This window comes from Leptidea sinapis, chromosome 46 (genome assembly GCF_905404315.1).
Source record: "Leptidea sinapis chromosome 46, ilLepSina1.1, whole genome shotgun sequence".
NCBI lineage: Eukaryota > Metazoa > Arthropoda > Insecta > Lepidoptera > Pieridae > Leptidea > Leptidea sinapis.
Genome location: NC_066310.1, coordinates 6498111 through 6517039, shown reverse-complemented (window position 1 = coordinate 6517039; position 18929 = coordinate 6498111). Strand labels below are relative to the sequence as shown.

Sequence of the window (18929 nt, the reverse complement as noted above, 5' to 3'; positions counted from 1 at the left end):
AAAAGCTCTGTGCTTAATTCCATCGGAAAAGAATTCCTAGAATTGGGAATGAAATCCGAAAAATCGCAGCGTAAAAACGAGTCATTCCTTCGGTTATATCGAATGTCCGAAATGACTTGTTTTTTTTATAACGACAACAAATTTTACTAATAACACTTCTAAATCAACTGCGGTCATACGAATAAAATTAAATATTGTTGACCATCTTCGAGTTGTATTTAACGTAGTAAATTATGGTAAGCACCAGCTTCAAGTCTTCTAGAATTTGATTGTTCCATTATCGAACCGAAAAATTGTTAATGCAGCTGCTACACATACGCGTTTTAGCGGCATGATTTCACAGCATAGAATAGATAAATTGCGATTGTTTTTATCGCGACACTCGTAAGCTCTCGTTTGTAAAAACCTTCTCGATAAGTTGCGATAGTATAATCCGCGAGCTTCTCGCAAGACATTTATAGCAGAAATAAATTGCACAAATTAGTGAAAACAAATTACATGTAAACAATATTGCAAGACTTCCGCGAGTTTGCTTACAAGTGGAAACGAGGCCTTAGCCACTACAAAGTAAACATGAGTAAATTTTTAATATAAGACGGTGCAAACAGGCAAGTGGCTTACCTGTTGGAAAGTATTAAAAAGAACCACCCATGGACATCGGCAATACCAGAGGCTATTAAATGCGTTTTCAGCCTGTGAGCTAGCTCGTATGGTCGAGACTTGTAACGATTACGGGTAAAAGCAGCCGGCAGATGAGTCCACAAAGTGGCTGTGCGTGGCTAGAAGTTAGTAAAGTTGGTAAAATTAACCTTGTCCATTTTAACCCCCAGAATTCTCAAGATTGCGCGTTTACCACAAAAAAAAACATTTTTCGTATCATCACACACACGAAGTTCCCTCGTCTTTATCGAAATTCTGGGTCTCGAAATCTCAAGATTGCGAATTGCGCGATCTTTTGGAAGGCAAAGCTAAAATGGCTTCGTGGAAGCTGGATGTCATTAATAGAGCACGGCAATACTTACAAGGCTCTACAAAGCGCAGGTCCGGCCACATAGATATCTATGTGGCCGGACCTGCGCGGAGAATTACTGTCATCTCTGGTCTGGTGCACCCCAGTATTAGCTCTAACCATTTGAGCGCGTGCATCGCAGAACTGCTCGAATTGTCGAGCACCCACTGCTCTGTGAACGGCTATATAAGTTGGCGTTGCGTAGGAACGTCGCTTCATTGTGTGTCTTCTACCGGATTTATCACGGGGAGTGTTCCGAAGAACTGTTCGACTTGAGTCCTGCCACCGAATTCCACCTTTGCACGACACGTCACAAATTAATTAGGATATCATCTCCAACATCTAGATTTATGCCGTTCTTCCACAGTGCAGTTATCAAGGAATTTTCTTCCACATTCAACAAAGCTATGGAATAAGCTTCCTTGTACGGTGTTTCCAGGACGATACGACATGAGCACCTTCAAAGCGCGTTTACCAGCAACGTTCTTGTGATTCCTCTGGTTTTGCAGGAGAATGTGGGTGGCTCGTTTGTCCTCTCTTCCTTAAAAAAATTAGCATTCGGGTCACCTAATTAATCTCTGTAACACCAAAGGGAAACGGGCATTGCCAGCCATTATATGCGCTCGTTTTTTGAAGGTTCCCGTGTCGACCTGCAAAACACCATAAGTAGTATATAAATGAAAGCCGAGTCTGGATGTAAATAATATTCCATTTATCAGTTTTTGTATAAAAATAAAATCAAAAAGTAATTCACAATAAACATTAGTAGTCCCTTAATATCACAAAGAAATTCTTAATTTAATAAAGCCAGCCAACATTATTTTTCAGTTATTTTGTAACCACTAACTAGAATTTTTAATATTAATTCACATTCCGGCTTGTAGAGCGCGCAACTCAATTTGCATGGATTACAAAAATGGGTCTATTCATATAAGTTATCCTAAGACTTATTAAGTTCATACTATTTATAAAAATATTATATTTATATAGTCAGACGGATAAAAAAGCAACTGTGTGGTTTCATGAAACCACAATGCAAGTAAAACTTTTTTTTCCCATCATAACAAATTAATATCAGCTTATTAATGATATGAAAAGAATTATATATATTATATTATGCTTTAATTATTAAACAAATAAAAATATAATGTAAAAAAAAAACCTGTATAAGGTGTGGGGTTCGAACCCACGCTCCCTCTCGGCAACAAGGGCTTATATCTGGCGTGTTACACTACTCGGCCAACCTCAAATGTTCAAAACAAAAGTATTACGTTATTCCAAAAAATTTTTAAAAACGTTAAGTGTGGTAAAGGATACAAAAACATAGATGACTTTCTTGCGGCCGTTCCCAATATACTATCTACAGATAGAGATAAATTACTACCTTCTACTGTCAGTAATTAGCTGAATCTGAAGCTGTCCCAATATACCCGATAAGTGATTCTTATCGCCTCATATTGGGTTGCGTGAATTGCAATTTCTATACAAACTTCTATCGCTGGTAAGCTATATGTGTTCCCATTGACAGACAGTGTGTACGGATAAGGTGAGTTACCGTCGGTAAGTTCATTGGGACAGAAAAGTCAACAATAGTTACGATTTTTATCTCAAGTAGGCCACAGTCGGAGATATACTGAATATTGGGAACGGCCGTTAGTGATACCACAGATTGGGAATGTAGCGACCGACCTCAGGCTATTGAATAACAAATTTTATTGTATGATTTTAGATTGTAACCATATTTTAATAAAAAAAGAAGCCTGAGAGAAACAAATAAAAAAGGGAAACTAAGTGAGTTTCTTGCCCCCTTCTTCTCAGTTCTAAGGCATTGAAGTGTGCACAACGTCTTCTTCATTGCTTCATCGGTCTGTTTAGTTGACTAAGCTGAATTGTTTTTTAAAAACCAAGTCCTAGACTGGAATAACAATACAGGGGCCCTATGAAGTTTCATTCTAGCGACTGAGAACATTCCAGAGTTACTTGTATTGTACCTACTGCAGCAGCACTTGACTACAAACAATCCATGAAAGTCTTAATCTAACAAAAATAATAAATCCAATCTGTGTATCAGAATGTTTATATTGTTAACAAGTGATAATTATACAAATTTATGTCCTAGACTATATTTTTATCAGAATATAAACATTCTATACATTACAAATATATATATTGGTTAATTAATTTTACATCAACACACTAACCTAATCCCCACCCGCCATATACCTATGAGTTCATAATGTGTATGTTTATTCAACACTATTTTGGTGAACATTGTGAGGTAATATTTCACTTCACAACTTCCTGTGAATATATTCAATGGCTGTGTAAAAATGACCAACTGGCATTGGCCTTACAAGGGCTTGAACCCAGGTTGTTAACAAAATAAGCATCACAGACATCGAGTTGCAGGTCTCAAATTTTTTATTTTAAATTATTAATTAAATAATTAAAAATCTTTAATACTCCTTATTTCTATGTACAATAAATTATGAAATAGGATAATATTGATGAAAAACGAGAATTTTACTGGCCCTTCAATTGAATGAGTTTTAATAATTTACTTTTTAGCCCAATTATTTGTCTAATAGCTATATAATTTTACCTTAGTCATAGATTACACATATTCCTATATTCCACTACCCATATAACACCCATAAACCATAATGATGGCTTAACATACAACTATGCTATGGAACTAGTTTTGTGATTGGCTTAACTATTGTAATTAATGCAGCCATTGATGACATAGTCCCTAACAATCCAACTGCACTAGGACTAAGCTTTGTAAGACCCAATGCTGTCAAAGGTATAAAAAGATCACAAGTATTCTTTGCTGTATCAATAAATATGTCCTTATGACAGTTTAAGACTGTATACATGTAGTTAGCACTTGTTTGCCAGTTGTTTCTTCTGACCGAATCAAAAATCAAAGCAGATGGCTTCAGGAATGTCTTTTTATTTAACTCCAATATGTTCAAAATTTCATAAAAGTCCCTTGCTAAGTTGGCAATTATTGATATCAACCAAAACTTATTTGCTGTTTGATTCCAACTATCAGAGTCCGACTTAAGAAAGCCACTTTTGGTCAGCCAAACAACATGATCCGCAAAAAGAAATAGGCTGTGTGCTACTTTACTTATTGCAATTGATATTCGTAAGATGGGGTCATCTATATTCATTGAGTTTAACGCTGTATAGCAAATGTCCACACATCGCCCAAGTCTTAACACTGAAAAGAATAAACTCTCATTTAAAATTTAACAAAATATTATAATATCAAAATTCTTTAGGCAAGTAGCACATTATTTATGTATTTTGAATGAGACTGAGCAGTGACATTTGGGTAATAATTATATGTTGGTAATGATATTACTTTATGACATATTAACATTAACCTCCCCTTGATAAAGTTTTAACCTCTGTCATATGACCTCATTCATACATGATTTTTTAATTTATAATAACTATTGTATTCTAAAATCAAATATTCCTACCAAGCATGGTTTTCCTTAGAGTTAAAACATATCATTATGTAATAATTAATGTTATGCTATAAATACAATAAAGATTTATCTGGTATTTTCCTTGTATATTATGTATTTGATTGTAACATTAAAATAACATGTGTTTTGTATGATTTGATATTATTATATTTCAGGATTATTATAGTCTTAGTATAAATTATAATATTAGCCTACCACTGGCATAAATAACCCATAACTCAACACACAGATACTGCAGAATGCTACCAAACCCCCATGTCATCATTTTGTTTAAGCTAAAATACATTTACTACTATTAAAAAAATCATTCTGTATGATGGACATATCTTTTTTTATATAGAATTCAAATGAGACTAACAGAATAGAGAAAGTAGGTACCACACCTTTTCTAAATGAACTCAAATTGCTTTCCAAGCTTTTAAGTCTATCTATGGAGTATTTGTTTGCATTTCTTTGCTCAAGTTGATGCCAAACTAACCGACTTGTATATTGAGCTAATCTGAAAATATAAACAAGAACACTCTTTATCATATACTCAATACAAATAATAATCATATTCTGCACAAAAGAGATCAATAATTTATTTTGAGGGGTTAGGGGAGAACTGTAACAATACCTTACAAGACCCAATTGCGAACCTCAACTGCATGTGCCATTAGGTGATGATTGCAAATATAGCTGCCATGGCCCACAACACAATAGATGAGAAGTTATGGTGGTAGAACAACACTCCTACACCAGGTAACTGGCTGCAAGAGGATACAATGAGCATAGGGTATAAATAAATGGAAATGGGCAGGCCACATTTTGTTATACACATAATGTAGTGGTTAATTCCAAGACCCAAAAGATCATATTGTGGCAGTTGCTAGAAAAAACAGAATTGAGGTAACAGGGGACGCAGAGAAATGGACTTACACAAAGTTGGGTTCTGATTCCATAGGAAAAAAATAGTATTGAATGGTAATCTTAGAAAATAGCTTTTATTACTATTAAAACTATAATAATAAAGCCAGAAAGGCTATAGATATCTAACTCACTTTTTTAACCTACATCAAGAACAACAATTAACTACACCAACACATCATCTTAAATTCTGTCAGGGCATCTGATAAGTAAGCAGAAGCGACACCAGAAATAACATTACCCATTAGAAAATAGCAATTTCCATCATGTAATCATGAAAATAACATCTAATTAAGGGAAGCCATGTGAAATGAAACCTCTACCTCCCAAAATCAATTCAAATTATAGTATATATAATAAATATATTCACAGTCTTTCCAATTTTATTTGATAGAAGATTATACCAGTACACCAAAAAAAAACATCATCCAGCAAATAAGCCTCTTACAACCATATTGTATGGAGTAGACTGTAGAGAATCTGAATGAATGTAAAACTAAAAGAATTAGTTATTATCGGTGGAAGATGGAAAAAATACATTTAAAAGCTCATATATTCTCTATAATATACAATATTTAGATGCCTTTAAAAAAAATTATCAGGCATATAACAGAAACGAAGTCACATACTTACCCCTAATATACATACTACAAATAAATTATCTACCTAATCCAATCAATGTTTACATTAATATATACAAATCAGAAAAATATTAGTGAGAAAAGTCAGTAGGTTTACTAAAACACTAAAAAAGTAATTTAATTTAAGCTAATGATATGTAAAAAACCTCAACGTTACAATAATATAAAAATTACAAATATGGTCGTGTTACGAACTCTTGTACTTTAAAAGAATTTAAATTTTAAGCACATACCTGGCCAATTTGTCTCTTCCATTTGTCTGATTATTGATGTTGATTACTATATCCATTTCTGTTTGTTGATTTAATCATCAATTCATTAATACAAAAAAACACTAGTGAATTCTTTATCACTTTGTTGTGCTGCAACGATAGAAATATTGTTTTAAAAATATATTTTTATGATCATTAATATAAATACAGCAAATAATAAGCAGGGTTTTTAATATTACTTAGTATTCCCACATATTAGTAATTATTACCTACACAAGAAACAAAAACTGTAAATTGATAAATTCAAATAAATAGTACTACTAATCTGCCTCCTGACAACTTACCTCCTCTTTGTTCAGTAAGTTGTCACGTGTATAACAGACTTTTGGTTTTGGAAGCGCGGGAAACGTTGAATCGATTGGTCGTTTTTTCTTCGCTGAATTTTCATTTTTGATTTTATCAGTATTATTATAGTATATTAGTGTAAATTTTACTTAGATTTAGTGTTAATATATTAGGTTTAGTGTTTAGCTAGATTCCAGGTAAGTTTTTATGTATATCATAATATGAACTTCCAAGCGTACAAGTCGCAAAAGATCTCATTTACATAAAATTTACAAAACCTGTAATATGAAAAAGAGGAAGCACGCTCAGGCGGTGGGTGGTTAGACTGGATGTCGTTGTGGAGGAAAAAATGAAATTAGTGATACTTCAATAGAAATTACTAATAAACCTTTAGAAACATCTAATATCACTAGTGAAAATAATCCAATAATTCCCTCAATACCCTCTATTGGTTCAGATCGCAAAGCTTACATTTCTATTGGAAGGATAAAGAACAACGAAAATGACATAGCTCCATTTATTGTGCACGTACAAAGAGAAACAATTTCACCAAATGACAGTACCACTCTACACCCTGTTTCATTTGGCAGATTCCTTAAAAAAATAATATTCGAAATATTATTAATGCTTCATTAAATAAAATAGGTAGGAACAGAATGTCTTTATCTTTCTCAAGTTTTACTGATGCTAACACCTTCATTGATAATTCCAACTTAGAAAAGATGAATGTGAAAACATTTATTCCATCATTCCAAATAATGCGCATGGGCTTTGTACGAGGAGTGGCCTCGAACTGGTCAATTGAGGATGTTATTGAAAATGTGTCAGTGCCTAGTGCTTGTGGTAAGGTTCTCAATGTTAGACGAATAAATTATAAGACTATAGTGGAGGGTTCTCCTGTCTGGAAACCTACTCAAAATGTTGTTCTGACATTCGATGGCCAGGTCCTGCCGGAACGTATATTCGTTTGTTTTAATTCCTTACCAGTAGAGCTATACACATACCCAACTATACAATGTTTCAATTGTTGTCGATTTGGACATACGAAATTGCAGTGCCGATCAAAATGTAAATGTTACAAATGCGGTTCTGAACACACTGGTGACTCTTGTAATGTAAATGAGTAGAATGTTACTTATTGCTATTGCTCAGGCAATCATTTTGCTATTTGAAAGATCTTGTCCAGAGTACGACCGTCAAAAACAAATTAAAATTTCTATGGCACAAAAATGCATCTCATATGGGGAAGCAGCAAAATTGATTCCTCCTATTAATAAATCGTATGCTTATATAGCAGGAAGAACATCAGTTTCTTATAATACTCCAGTCCATCTATCTACTCGCCCTCTTTCATCTCATCAGTCACAGCCAAATAGTTCATATAGGAAAACAATCTTTAGAAATTGTCGTACACCCCCTAAATCAAATAATGGTTATGATCAAGAGGCTTATCAAAATATAATCAAAGAATTTCACAGTCCTGCAGCCCAAGATGGCTGTGCATTGGAAAATACTTCCACATTGACTACATCAGATATCATTCAAATTCTCATTCAGAAATTAATCCAGTCTAATATTAAAATACCGTACAACGTTGCATCTATAATCGATATGTTCAACAATCCAGAAACCCTTAAAAATACTTCAGTACTTCAAAAAATTCTACAATGGAACTGTACAAGTGCAGTTTCTAAAAATTTTTAAATAATATACTTAATAAACAAGTATAAGGCTTGTTTATTTGCACTCTCTGAGACTTGGCTTAAGCCAGGCTCCCCTTTTAAAATCCACGGATTTTCTTGCTTAAGAGATGATAGGTCTGATGGGTATGGTGGTACCGCTTTACTTATCAGAATCATCTCTTTCTATCCTCTATCACTTAATTTAAGTAATTTTTCCGTGGTAGCAGCACAGATTAATAATATTTGTGTAGTTTCTATATATATTCCTTCCGCTTCGTCTTCAGCTCTTCACTACTTTACCAGTCTTATCACACGTCTTCCTCGTCCTTTTATAATTTTAGGAGATTTCAACTCCCATCATATTTCTTGGGGATGTTCTATCTCTACATATTGTGGTGAAATGTTGTTAGACATACTTGATTCTCATAATATTTGTATACTTAATTCTGGTGCTCCTACCAGACGCACAGGACTAAACGAAAATATTAGTGCAATAGATCTTTCTCTTTCTTCGCCAAGTTTAGCTTCATATATGATATGGCATACGTTATCTAGCTCACATGGAAGTGATAATTTCCCAATTGTTGTTTTATTTCCGACTAATGATTCGCGTTACATACTTACTTATAATTTTCCCATGGTGGTCCATGGTGTCAAATGGTCCCATCTGCACAATTCCACTTGAAGATCAAAAGAGTGTTAATGCCAAGTGGTATTCTAACATTTGTTTACCCAGGGTGTTCTCCTACATCATGACAACGCTTCTTCACACACGGCCAACAAAATTAAGTAATTTTTAGCTTCCGAAAAAGTACAACTCGTCACCCATCCTGCACATAGCCCCGACTCAGTGATTTCTGTATTTTCCCCAAAATCAAAGATTTGATGAGAGGTTTCACTTTTACCAATTCCGAAGAGGCAGTGATAAAATGTAAAGGAGAGTATTTTGAAAAGCAATAAACATTATATTTTGGTTATAATATGTAGTTTTTATATATTTGTGGTCTCAGACACTGATGGCTATATGTTCTATCTATATGATATGGATATAGGATATGGTCTATCTATAATGCTAAAAAAAATATATATAATATAGTGATGGTCTTTGAGACCGGAGGTAAAACACCAAATAAAGTACCACCTGTATCAATATGGTATCAATGGTACAGCGTTGGAGAGGGTATTTACATTAAAATATCTTTTTCATAAGTTGACTTCCGGATCCGACTTGACGGATCGACTGTTTTTAAGCGAATATGTGCAAAATATGTGGGTCCTTGGTGAGCAGTATCAACAGTATTCTGAAGATCATTGCGAGCAGGTTGGCGTGCATATAATATGTGGATCATTGCAGTATTTCTAACGGAATGTCTTGAATGAAGGCATCTTTATCTTAATTAGTAATAGGTTTAGGATAAGTACTATCATAAAAAATAAGTTTGCTGTATTACTCACAAAATATATGAGTTTATGAAACTTGAAATAAAGTTTATTATTACTATTATATTATTTTTATAATCACATGTGTGTTTAATGCCTTGATTAAATATAAATGTACCTTGTTTAAAAATATTTATTTAACATACTCTGTTTTTTATTTTGAATCAAATATTAATTAAATAAAATTATGTACAGTTTTTCTCTAGAATAGGGCTAGCAGAGGCCAGAGAGTGAGTTCTGACCATATATATTATTATACTCTTTGGTTCTGACAGAACACAATTGGTTTTGACTTCTGTCGCCGGCTGTACATGGGGCCAATGTGTTGGGCAAAAATGATGCAAAGCAAGATTCCTGTTCACACATTGGCTTACTTATCATTCTGCATTGGCGCTTCAAAGATGGACGTAGAAGTTCTTGCAGCCGCGGCAATTTATTTATACAGTGCGTTTAATTATTACGTACATGTGCACCAAAGTAGAGTGACTAAAAAGAAATGGCGCAAAAGAAGGTGGTGGATGGTGACTATTCATCGGAATAGAACGAGGTACATATATGTGTTATTAGTTATTAGTGATATACAGGCTGATAATAATTTTGCAAAAAGTTAGAAGGTCAGTGTCACATTTACAATAGGTAACTTTCTCTGTGGAGTCCATGTATGTACCACATAGAAAAATTAAACAAAATTAAAAAAAAAACCCGCGACGGTAAAAATGTCATCGAAAAAGAATAAAATCTCGGTTATGTATTATGGTAAAATTGTTATCGCTACATCTAAGTTAAGTCGGGGGTTTTGAGTTATTTTATTCTTTTTCGATGAGATTTTTACCGTCGTGGGTAAAAATAGACTCGATCAGCTGATTGGATTTGTATGGAAAAATGTAATATTTTTTTGAGATTTCGACATTGATTCCATAAAGAAACTTGTTATGAATGAGACACCGACTGACTTCCTAAAATTTTGCTATGGGGTAATTATAACTGTATAATTATATGCAACTAATTAATACTATGTCCATACTAACTTTGTTAATATTTCTTTGTTTTTAGAGAGACTATGAATCAACAGCTTGCCGAGCTTCTTGCAGAACCATCTGGGGAGTTCGATAATTTCGTTCAAATGTCATGCACTGATTTTGAATACCTGCTACAAAAAATTTCTCCGATGGTTTCTAAGCAAGATACTACTTGGAGGGAAGCTGTACCAACAAAAATACGTCTTGCATTGACATTGAGATTTTTAGCTACTGCAGATGACTACAGAAGCTTACACTACCTATTTAAAATATCAAGTTCACTTATCTCACGCATAATAATCGATGTCTGTTTGGCACTGAATGATGTTTTGCAAGATATGATTAACCTTTCCGCATCGGCCGTGCCCGCGGGCACTGGTAATTCAAAAAACAATGAGAGCGGCTGTGCCGCGGGGCACTCTTTTACCTCATCCAGTTTTCACCCTTATTAGGTGTACAAGATGGTTTATTTGCCTACGCAGTTATGAACGAGTGAATTCCCAAACACATTTCGATCCGTTACGATTCAAGGCCACCAATATTCGACGTCATAGCTTTACGGACAAAGCACTTATGTGTCCACTTGTTCCCGGCCGGCGCAGCGAGCGGTCGTTATCAAGACTTTACACGAAGATCGTTCTTTGTGTAGATTTAAGCTTTATTTTATAATTAACATATACTATTCATTACAAAAACATAAAAGGAAATAAATAAAACAAGTAATTAACAATAATAACAATATTTATTTTAAAATATACCTATTTTTACACTTTTTTTCGAATGAAAAGTCTGTGTGAAATAAAAAAGAAAGACAATATGAATAATTTATACATGGTCTTATAGCTTGTTTCAAAAGCTTTCAGTGACAGTCACTCAAATCACCCTAGTTATAAGCATTTTATAACTACACGTAAAATAATACACACGGGGAAAATGCCGCGAAATTGCCGGAAGCTTGCCGATCAATAGTGTACAGCGAGATCCGGAGCGCGCCGATCCGGAAAGGTTAAAGTAAGTAAAACTTCATGTTGTTAATGTATTATTTATTAATGTTTATAAGAGTTTATAAGAGTTTATAAGAGTTACAAAATAGTTCTAGAGTTTCAAAATACAACAGTCTTTATTTTACCATGTAGAGATCAATTACTTGAATCATCATGAAACAATTTTTAGCATCACATGAACTTTTCATTTGTGTGTTTTATGCGTCTTCATATGCCTGATATATTATATTTTGAGTCTCTAAAGACTGAGACTGGTCCTACGTTCTATCAGATAATTCTGGTAAATGAAGTTCAACAGGTAGTTCTGGAGATGCTGTTTGTAGCCTTTGAGCAGATGAAGACTGCATTAGTTGTGATTGTGAATATATTTTATCATTAGACAATATCCGAATACGTTGAGTTTGGGGTTCATTAAAAACATACTGCGGTGAATGGAATGGGCCATGCGGAGATTGATTGGGAATAGTAACGTAAGTTGGAAGGATGGACTGTGCTGAGTTGGGTCGGTAGTGTGGTGAAGGAGATGAGCGAGACCAGTTTGAGCGATAAGAACTTTGTGAGGAGGATGAACGATTCATATTAGTGGAATCAGTAATAGTATTTTGGCTACCTCGACGTCTTTTTATCAACATGCTATCAATCTCTAACATAATTTCTTCTCTTTCATTTACTGGAAATTTTCTTAATTTTGTGGCAAGAAGTTTAGCATATAGATGCACTCTGTTTAATGTGCCAAAAGCATTTCCCACCTCCTTGCTGGCCTGTGATAAGTCTGGTGGATTTCTCGAACGGCGCTTTTGAGTTGGAAGAGCAGTAACTTTTGATTTAGTACTCGTATTCCCATCTTGAGATGTGTCACTTTTAATAACGGGACGATTGAAGTCGGTTTCTGCCTCTGTTTCGTAGTCACGTGTCGATGACGAATCCTGTAGTAAAAAAGTGATATCAGTTTATTTTTTATTTATTTCAGATGCCTGAATCTGCGAGCGAATGGATGTCCGTTTCAGAAGGATTCAGCTACCCGCGTTGTTTGGGCGCTATAGATGGGAAGCATATCAATATACAATCACCTTTACACTCGGGAACTGAATACTTTAACTATAAAGACCACTTTAGCATTGTTTTACTAGCACTAGTAGATAGTAATTATTGTTTTTTGTTTGCCGATGTAGGTTCTCAAGGACGGATTAGTGATGGAGGAGTTTTCAATCAAAGTATCTTATATCAAAAACTATCGTCCAACAGTATGAATTTACCCCGTCCTATTCCACTTCCTAATAGTGACATAGTCATGCCTTACGTATTTTTAGGTGATGGTGCATTTGCTCTCAGTACCCATTTAATGAAACCGTCTCCCGGTCATCACGCACTAGGGTCCCCAGAATGAGTATTCAATCAAGAATTATACCGTTCTCGAGTAAAAGTAGAAAATACTTTCGGAATACTAACCGCCAGGTTCAGGATCTTTAAAAAAATATACCCTTGGAACCTACCAAAGCTTCTATTGTTACAATGACATGTCTATATCTACATAATTTTTTGAGAAAAAGTACTTCTTCACAGAATATTTATTCACCTCCTGGTTCATTCGATATCTATCAAAATGAAGATCTAGTGCGGCCAAGTTCATGGAGAAATAATGGAGATAGTTCGTTTTTACCATTATTAAGTGTACCGCATAGACCGCCGCATACTGCGACACAAATAAGATTGGATTTTATGAATTACTTTTTTAGAAATAGAGACCACTAAGATTTTGTGAAATTAAAATATTGTTTACCTGTATAATCTTTTCCTCAGTGTTAATCACACTGGAGCATACATAGACATCCTTTAAAAAAGCTTCGAGAGGCTCGTAATACGGCCAAATAGGATCATAGCGTTCATCTTCACCCATTCCTGATTTTATTGATTGAGTTTTCTTTTTGTGAAATTGTGTGCATTCTGAATGTTGTCATTAGTGACTCTTTTTTCTTTTTCAATTCATCAACAGGTATATTAAGTTTATCCGCTATGCGAATCCTCGCATCATTAACCTGAAATATAAAATAGTTCAGTATGAATAATAGAAATAGTTTAAATGACCTGCCGCTGGGGCCCTTCCAGAAGCGAGTCGATATACAAATACAAGAAATTGCCTACAAAAAAAAACAGGCTTTATAATTGTATCCTCTGGAAGAGCCTTCAGTTCGCAATAAGTAAAATCATTTTGAAATAATTCAGCCGCTATTGACAAGTTGTAAGTTAACCACACAACTTTTACATATATGTACCTACATTATAGAAAAAGTATAAAACATTTTTGGAAACACCACAACAAGCAGATTACATTGTACACAATACAATGTCAAACAAATAGTAGGTAACTGTTAATGCAATTTTTTTAATAAAAAATGTGTTTAAAAACTTACTTTGGTTTTATTTTTATGTAGTTCATGCCGTGGATTCCAAATTATTCCTTCATGTCGATACAATTCTATGAATTGTAAAACCTCATTACTTGTCCACAACGGCACCGCCATCGCTATCGGAACATGTAAACGTAAATTTCACTCACGCGCAACGATACTGTCTCCGCTGACGAGTAACAACGAACTGAACAAGACACCAACGTGTGAACGCTGTTTGCGGAGCGCGCGAAGATCCTTTGATGTGTGCACTAAAAACCGACACTATTCGGATGGCCTGCCAATGTTGGCGCCAACTAGACCAATTAAACCAACATACCGCCAAGTAGCTCTCTACACGTTGGCCCAATACCTTGGCCCCATGTGTACAGCCGGCTTGTGGTTGGCAGTACTGGTCGAGACTCGAGCCAAAGAGAATTTAAGCACTACTCGAGCTATGAGATGGGTGGCTGTGGATCGTGTACCCGTGTAATGTGTATTGCTTTCGTGGGCAATCGGCATTCGTGATTCGGCAGCCATTTTGATTTTATGTCTTGTTCATTTAATTCATGTCGACGTGAACGTAATTATTTTGGTGTGTTGTGATTAAATTTTGTTATTTTATTTAATATTTTTCCCCGTTTCGTTCTAGAGAAAGTGGAGTCTGTGGATTTTTTGTGGTAAGAGTACAGTTGCAGTGAACTGAAAATTTTATGGAACAATTAATCCAAGGCGACATTTTGAAGTGACTTGTGTTATGTTGTGCATTTCAGATAGTGCTTCATCGAACTGAGCTTTCATGATTGGCTTACCGCGTAGCGATAGAGATAGAGATCGTATTACGGTGAAAATTCGCAACATGAAAAGGAGTTCATCGCGGGACAGCATGCCACGGTCGAAGAGGACGCGTAGTAGCATAGGACGGTATGATGACAGTTCTGATGAGAGAGGTTCGCCCGATAGAATTCGTAGGCGTGTGCGGTCTCCGAGTCCACGGGGTCGTTACGTGTCTCCTCATCGAGATGATTACGTTCGATCTCGAGAAATTAGGGAGGAATCAGTACGACCTTATTATAAAGTCTTATGTGTAAGTGCATTGCATCCTAAAGCTTCCGATGAAATCGTCAAAGACACAATTTATCGAGAGTTTAAAAAATTTGGTGATTTTAGTATTAAAATTTCTTCCCATGACCTCGACGATAGGGTGGCATACATTTGCTTCCGCAGTGCAGAAGATGCAAAAGATGCAAAACATGCCAAGCCAAGAATCATTCTGTATGACAAGGTTGCCATTGTTGATCCTGTTTATGAACCTGTTCGGTCTGAATACAGGAGCAGACCCAGAAGTATATCTCCTCCAGATTATGATCGTTCTTATTCATATGCTTGGTCCCCTGTTCCTGAAAGACGTAGACCACCTCCTGATGATAGAGCATACGGGATTCCACCCTCAATACCTCCACATCATAGGGATTTCAGACCACCTATGCATGAATACCCCATGGCAGGTCCTCATGGACCACCAATGCATCATCGGCCCCCTATGCATCATCCACCTCATCCTCATTATATGGCAAGACCATACATGCCTAGGCCTCATCATCCACCTTTTGAAAAGGCTGAAAACAAGAAAGATAAATTTCCAAATTATTTGCATCATGTTCAACCTGAAGATGATCCACTGGCCACAAGGACATTATTTGCTGGAAATTTAGAAATTAATATTTCTGATGAAGAGCTTCGTCGTATATTTGGTCGCTATGGAATAGTTGAAGATATTGACATTAAAAGACCTCCACCTGGAACAGGAAACGCATTTGCATTTGTCCGTTATCAAACTTTGGATATGGCCCATAGAGCCAAAGTAGAACTCTCAGGGCAATATATAGGGAAGTTTCAATGTAAAATTGGTTATGGTAAAGCAACTCCAACCACCCGAGTATGGGTTGGTGGTCTGGGTCCTTGGACATCCGTTGCACAGTTAGAAAGAGAGTTTGATAGATTTGGAGCTATCAAAAAAATTGAGTATGAGAAGGGAGAACCACATGCATACATTTTGTATGATTCAATTGATGCAGCTCAAGCTGCTGTTAAGGAGATGAGAGGTTTCCCTCTTGGTGGGCCTGACAGACGCTTGAGAATTGATTTTGCTGATGTTGGCAATGGAGGTTCATTCAGGCCAAAGCCATATGCTGCCCCTCCAACTGGGGAAGATGGGCGAGTTGTAGAGGGTTATGAAGGATATGAGGGATCATGGGATGAGTATGGTTATGGAGCTTATAGAGGAAGAGGTGGTCACAGAGGTCGGGGTCGAGGCATGTATCGTGGAGTATATCATGGAACAGGTGATTATCGTGATGAAGAATGGAGAAGACCACCAGAGAGTGACTTTGAAAGCAGGGTTCGTCGGTCAGGATCACGAGAACCTGGTGTAGATCGTTCTCGTTCTAGATCAATTCGTCACCGTTCTCCAGATAGTGACTCTGATGGTTCCCCACGTAGAAGCAGTGGAATGTTAGCATCTGCTAGAACACTTCCTGAAGTTGTGCGTAAAGCTACAACTATTTGGAATGGTGCATTGATTCTGAAAAATTCTTTGTTCCCAACTAAATTCCATCTCACAGATGGTGATTCAGAGATCATTGATAGTCTAATGAAAGATGAAGATGGTAGGAATCAACTGAGGATAACTCAAAGACTACGTTTAGACCAACCAAAACTGGATGATGTTCAGAAGCGTATAGCAACATCCAGCTCTCATGCTATTTTCTTAGGTGTAGCAGGTTCAACAACATCTATTTCCAATGATGATGCAAGTATTCAAACGAGGCCTATGAGAAACCTAGTGTCATATTTGAAACAAAAAGAAGCGGCTGGGGTAATTTCACTATTGAATAAAGAAACTGAAGCAACAGGTGTCTTGTACTCCTTCCCTCCATGTGAATTTTCTACTGAACTCTTAAAAAGAACCTGCCATAATTTGACAGAGGATAGCCTGAAGGAAGACCATTTGGTAATTGTTGTTGTACGTGGTGGAACGGCTTAGCTCTAAACATTTTTTATTATAGTGTAGGCTTGTAATAATTTTTAATTATTTTTGTTACACAATTTGTGGTGTGTAGTGTACTTTGTGAGGTGACTGGTTTGTGAAGTATAATATATTGTACTAATGTGTGGGTGATGAATAATGATATCTTGTGTAAAGCAATATCTATCAATAGGTAAATTTTATATTCAAATTAATTAGATTTGCTAGACTACATCAACATTTAAATGTGTAATTAGTTAAGTTTCAGTTAGTGTATTTAATAAGGTGATGTGTTAGTGTGTGAACACAAATAGATGATGTATTCTGAAGTTGTAGTTTTTTTATACCTTGTGGGATGTGTTTTAGTGCATTGTAAGTGTCTTGTGATATGGTGCTGTATTATATTTCAATGATCATTGACATTGGGGCCAAATGTTCAAGTGTATCGTGTTGTGTATCAACTGCAAAATATGTAATAGGTTGTGATGATAAGTGCATATACACATAAAGCTGAGTAAGTAGACCAGAGTTATGTCAACCAATACACAGCACAAAAGTTATTAATTAAAATATAGTTGAATTTGTTTTATTATAAAAGTGAGGCAAATTGCCTTTTAAATTAATTGCAAAGTTCTGTTAGTGTATAAAATGTTTAATCACTAACAATACCTACCAGCAGTGAAATTAATAATAAAATCTATTAAGTAAATAGGAAACTATATTAGTTAAATAAACAGATTACTCTTCACAGATTTTAATATTCTTTCTTTTTGATTACTTACTGAAAACAATGTATATTATTATAATTAGGTCAACATACTGATGACTTATGGCTTTTGGGAAGTACTAAGACTCTTCAAGGCTAAGCTTATTTTAATATGGCCTACAAGCTTTTAATATTTTCTATTTAGCTATTAAATTTTTTTTTTTAGATTATCATGTGTGTAGACGATTAGCTTGTGGTTCCACAATTAAATCAACATTATTGTGTGTTATATATACACATATAACTTATCCTTGTAATGATTGGAGCTGTATAATAACATTACGTTTTTGTATTAAAGTTACATTTTTATAATTATGTTACCTGATGTTTTGGGATATTTGACTGCAGAGGTCGTGAAACAGGGTTAAATAAATAATATAAATGTAACTTTTATGCAAAATCCTATTAATCCTATTATTTACAAATACATCTATAACTACATCCTTTTTATCCATTAAAACTTTTCTAATATTTTTGATCCCACTTAAATTATTTTTGTGCTCTTCCAAAGTACCTAGTCTATTGATTTTTTTATTATAATTTTAATATATAAGGGTTTATCTGATTCATGATAACAACCATTGTTGATAGGATTTTTTAATATTGCAATGCATGTGTGCAGATGCATTTGCATTCTAAGAAGATTCAACAATGGACCCTTTAGAGTTTGAGATAAAACAACTGAACAGGTGCTTCTGGCTTTATTTATGACAGGATATTCACTAAATACAACCCAGTTTACTCCAAGGTTGATAGTTCTTTATTCTAGAGCATTTCTCTAGTCATTTAATCTAAATATTATAAATTCATGACTTGTTATAATATAATAGCATATTGTATACAAGCTACATATTGATCTGATGGCCAGTGTATTCATCTACCAGCAAATGACACTGACTTATGAGGACAAACAAGTATATGGGTCACCTAAATGGAAGTGACCGCCACCCTCTCTTACAAAACCAGAGGAATGCCGAGTGTGCTGCC

The 18929-nt window shown here is 35.2% G+C and overlaps 3 protein-coding genes across 4 annotated transcripts; 2 read left to right on the top strand and 1 right to left on the bottom strand.

The window, feature by feature from the left end:
- Positions 1–1700: 1700 nt before the first annotated feature.
- Positions 1701–6597, bottom strand: LOC126977851 (peroxisomal membrane protein 11B). 2 transcript variants are annotated; one of them, XM_050826487.1, is made up of 4 exons: positions 6511–6597; positions 6293–6421; positions 4896–5011; positions 1701–4238 (listed from the first exon to the last, which is right to left on the bottom strand). In XM_050826487.1, exons 2-4 carry the CDS (start codon positions 6346–6348, stop codon positions 3697–3699), a joined length of 714 nt encoding a protein of 237 aa, XP_050682444.1. In that variant the 5' UTR covers positions 6349–6421; positions 6511–6597; the 3' UTR covers positions 1701–3696. The 2 variants fall into 2 exon arrangements, with proteins under 2 accessions (XP_050682444.1, XP_050682445.1); XM_050826488.1 differs by having other exon boundaries at positions 6545–6565.
- A 3857-nt stretch (positions 6598–10454) lies between these two features.
- Positions 10455–14941, top strand: LOC126977881 (uncharacterized). Its single transcript, XM_050826511.1, has 4 exons — positions 10455–10712; positions 10792–11121; positions 12749–12975; positions 14922–14941. The coding sequence occupies exons 1-4, from the start codon at positions 10708–10710 to the stop codon at positions 14939–14941; spliced, it is 582 nt and encodes a 193-aa protein (XP_050682468.1). The 5' UTR covers positions 10455–10707.
- Positions 14633–17505, top strand: LOC126977828 (RNA-binding protein spenito). Its single transcript, XM_050826450.1, has 2 exons — positions 14633–14828; positions 14922–17505. Exon 2 carries the CDS (start codon positions 14948–14950, stop codon positions 17192–17194), a length of 2247 nt encoding a protein of 748 aa, XP_050682407.1. The 5' UTR covers positions 14633–14828; positions 14922–14947; the 3' UTR covers positions 17195–17505.
- The last annotated feature ends 1424 nt before the right edge of the window (positions 17506–18929 follow it).

Bases quoted from the DNA above. Each gene is read 5' to 3' on its own strand.
- LOC126977828 (XM_050826450.1), top strand. From the start codon at position 14,948: ATGATTGGCTTACCGCGTAGCGATAGAGATAGAGATCGTATTACGGTG.
- LOC126977851 (XM_050826487.1), bottom strand. From the start codon at position 6,348: ATGGATATAGTAATCAACATCAATAATCAGACAAATGGAAGAGACAAA. The intron at 5,012-6,292 runs GTATGTGCTTAA...TTATATTTTCAG, and splicing joins GGAAGAGACAAATTGGCCAG to ATTAGCTCAATATACAAGTC. The intron at 4,239-4,895 runs GTGTGGTACCTA...TATTCTTTTCAG, and splicing joins TTTGAGTTCATTTAGAAAAG to TGTTAAGACTTGGGCGATGT.
- LOC126977881 (XM_050826511.1), top strand. The intron at 11,122-12,748 runs GCCCGCGGGCAC...TGAATCTGCGAG, and splicing joins AACCTTTCCGCATCGGCCGT to CGAATGGATGTCCGTTTCAG. The intron at 12,976-14,921 runs GTATCTTATATC...TGTGCATTTCAG, and splicing joins TGGAGGAGTTTTCAATCAAA to ATAGTGCTTCATCGAACTGA.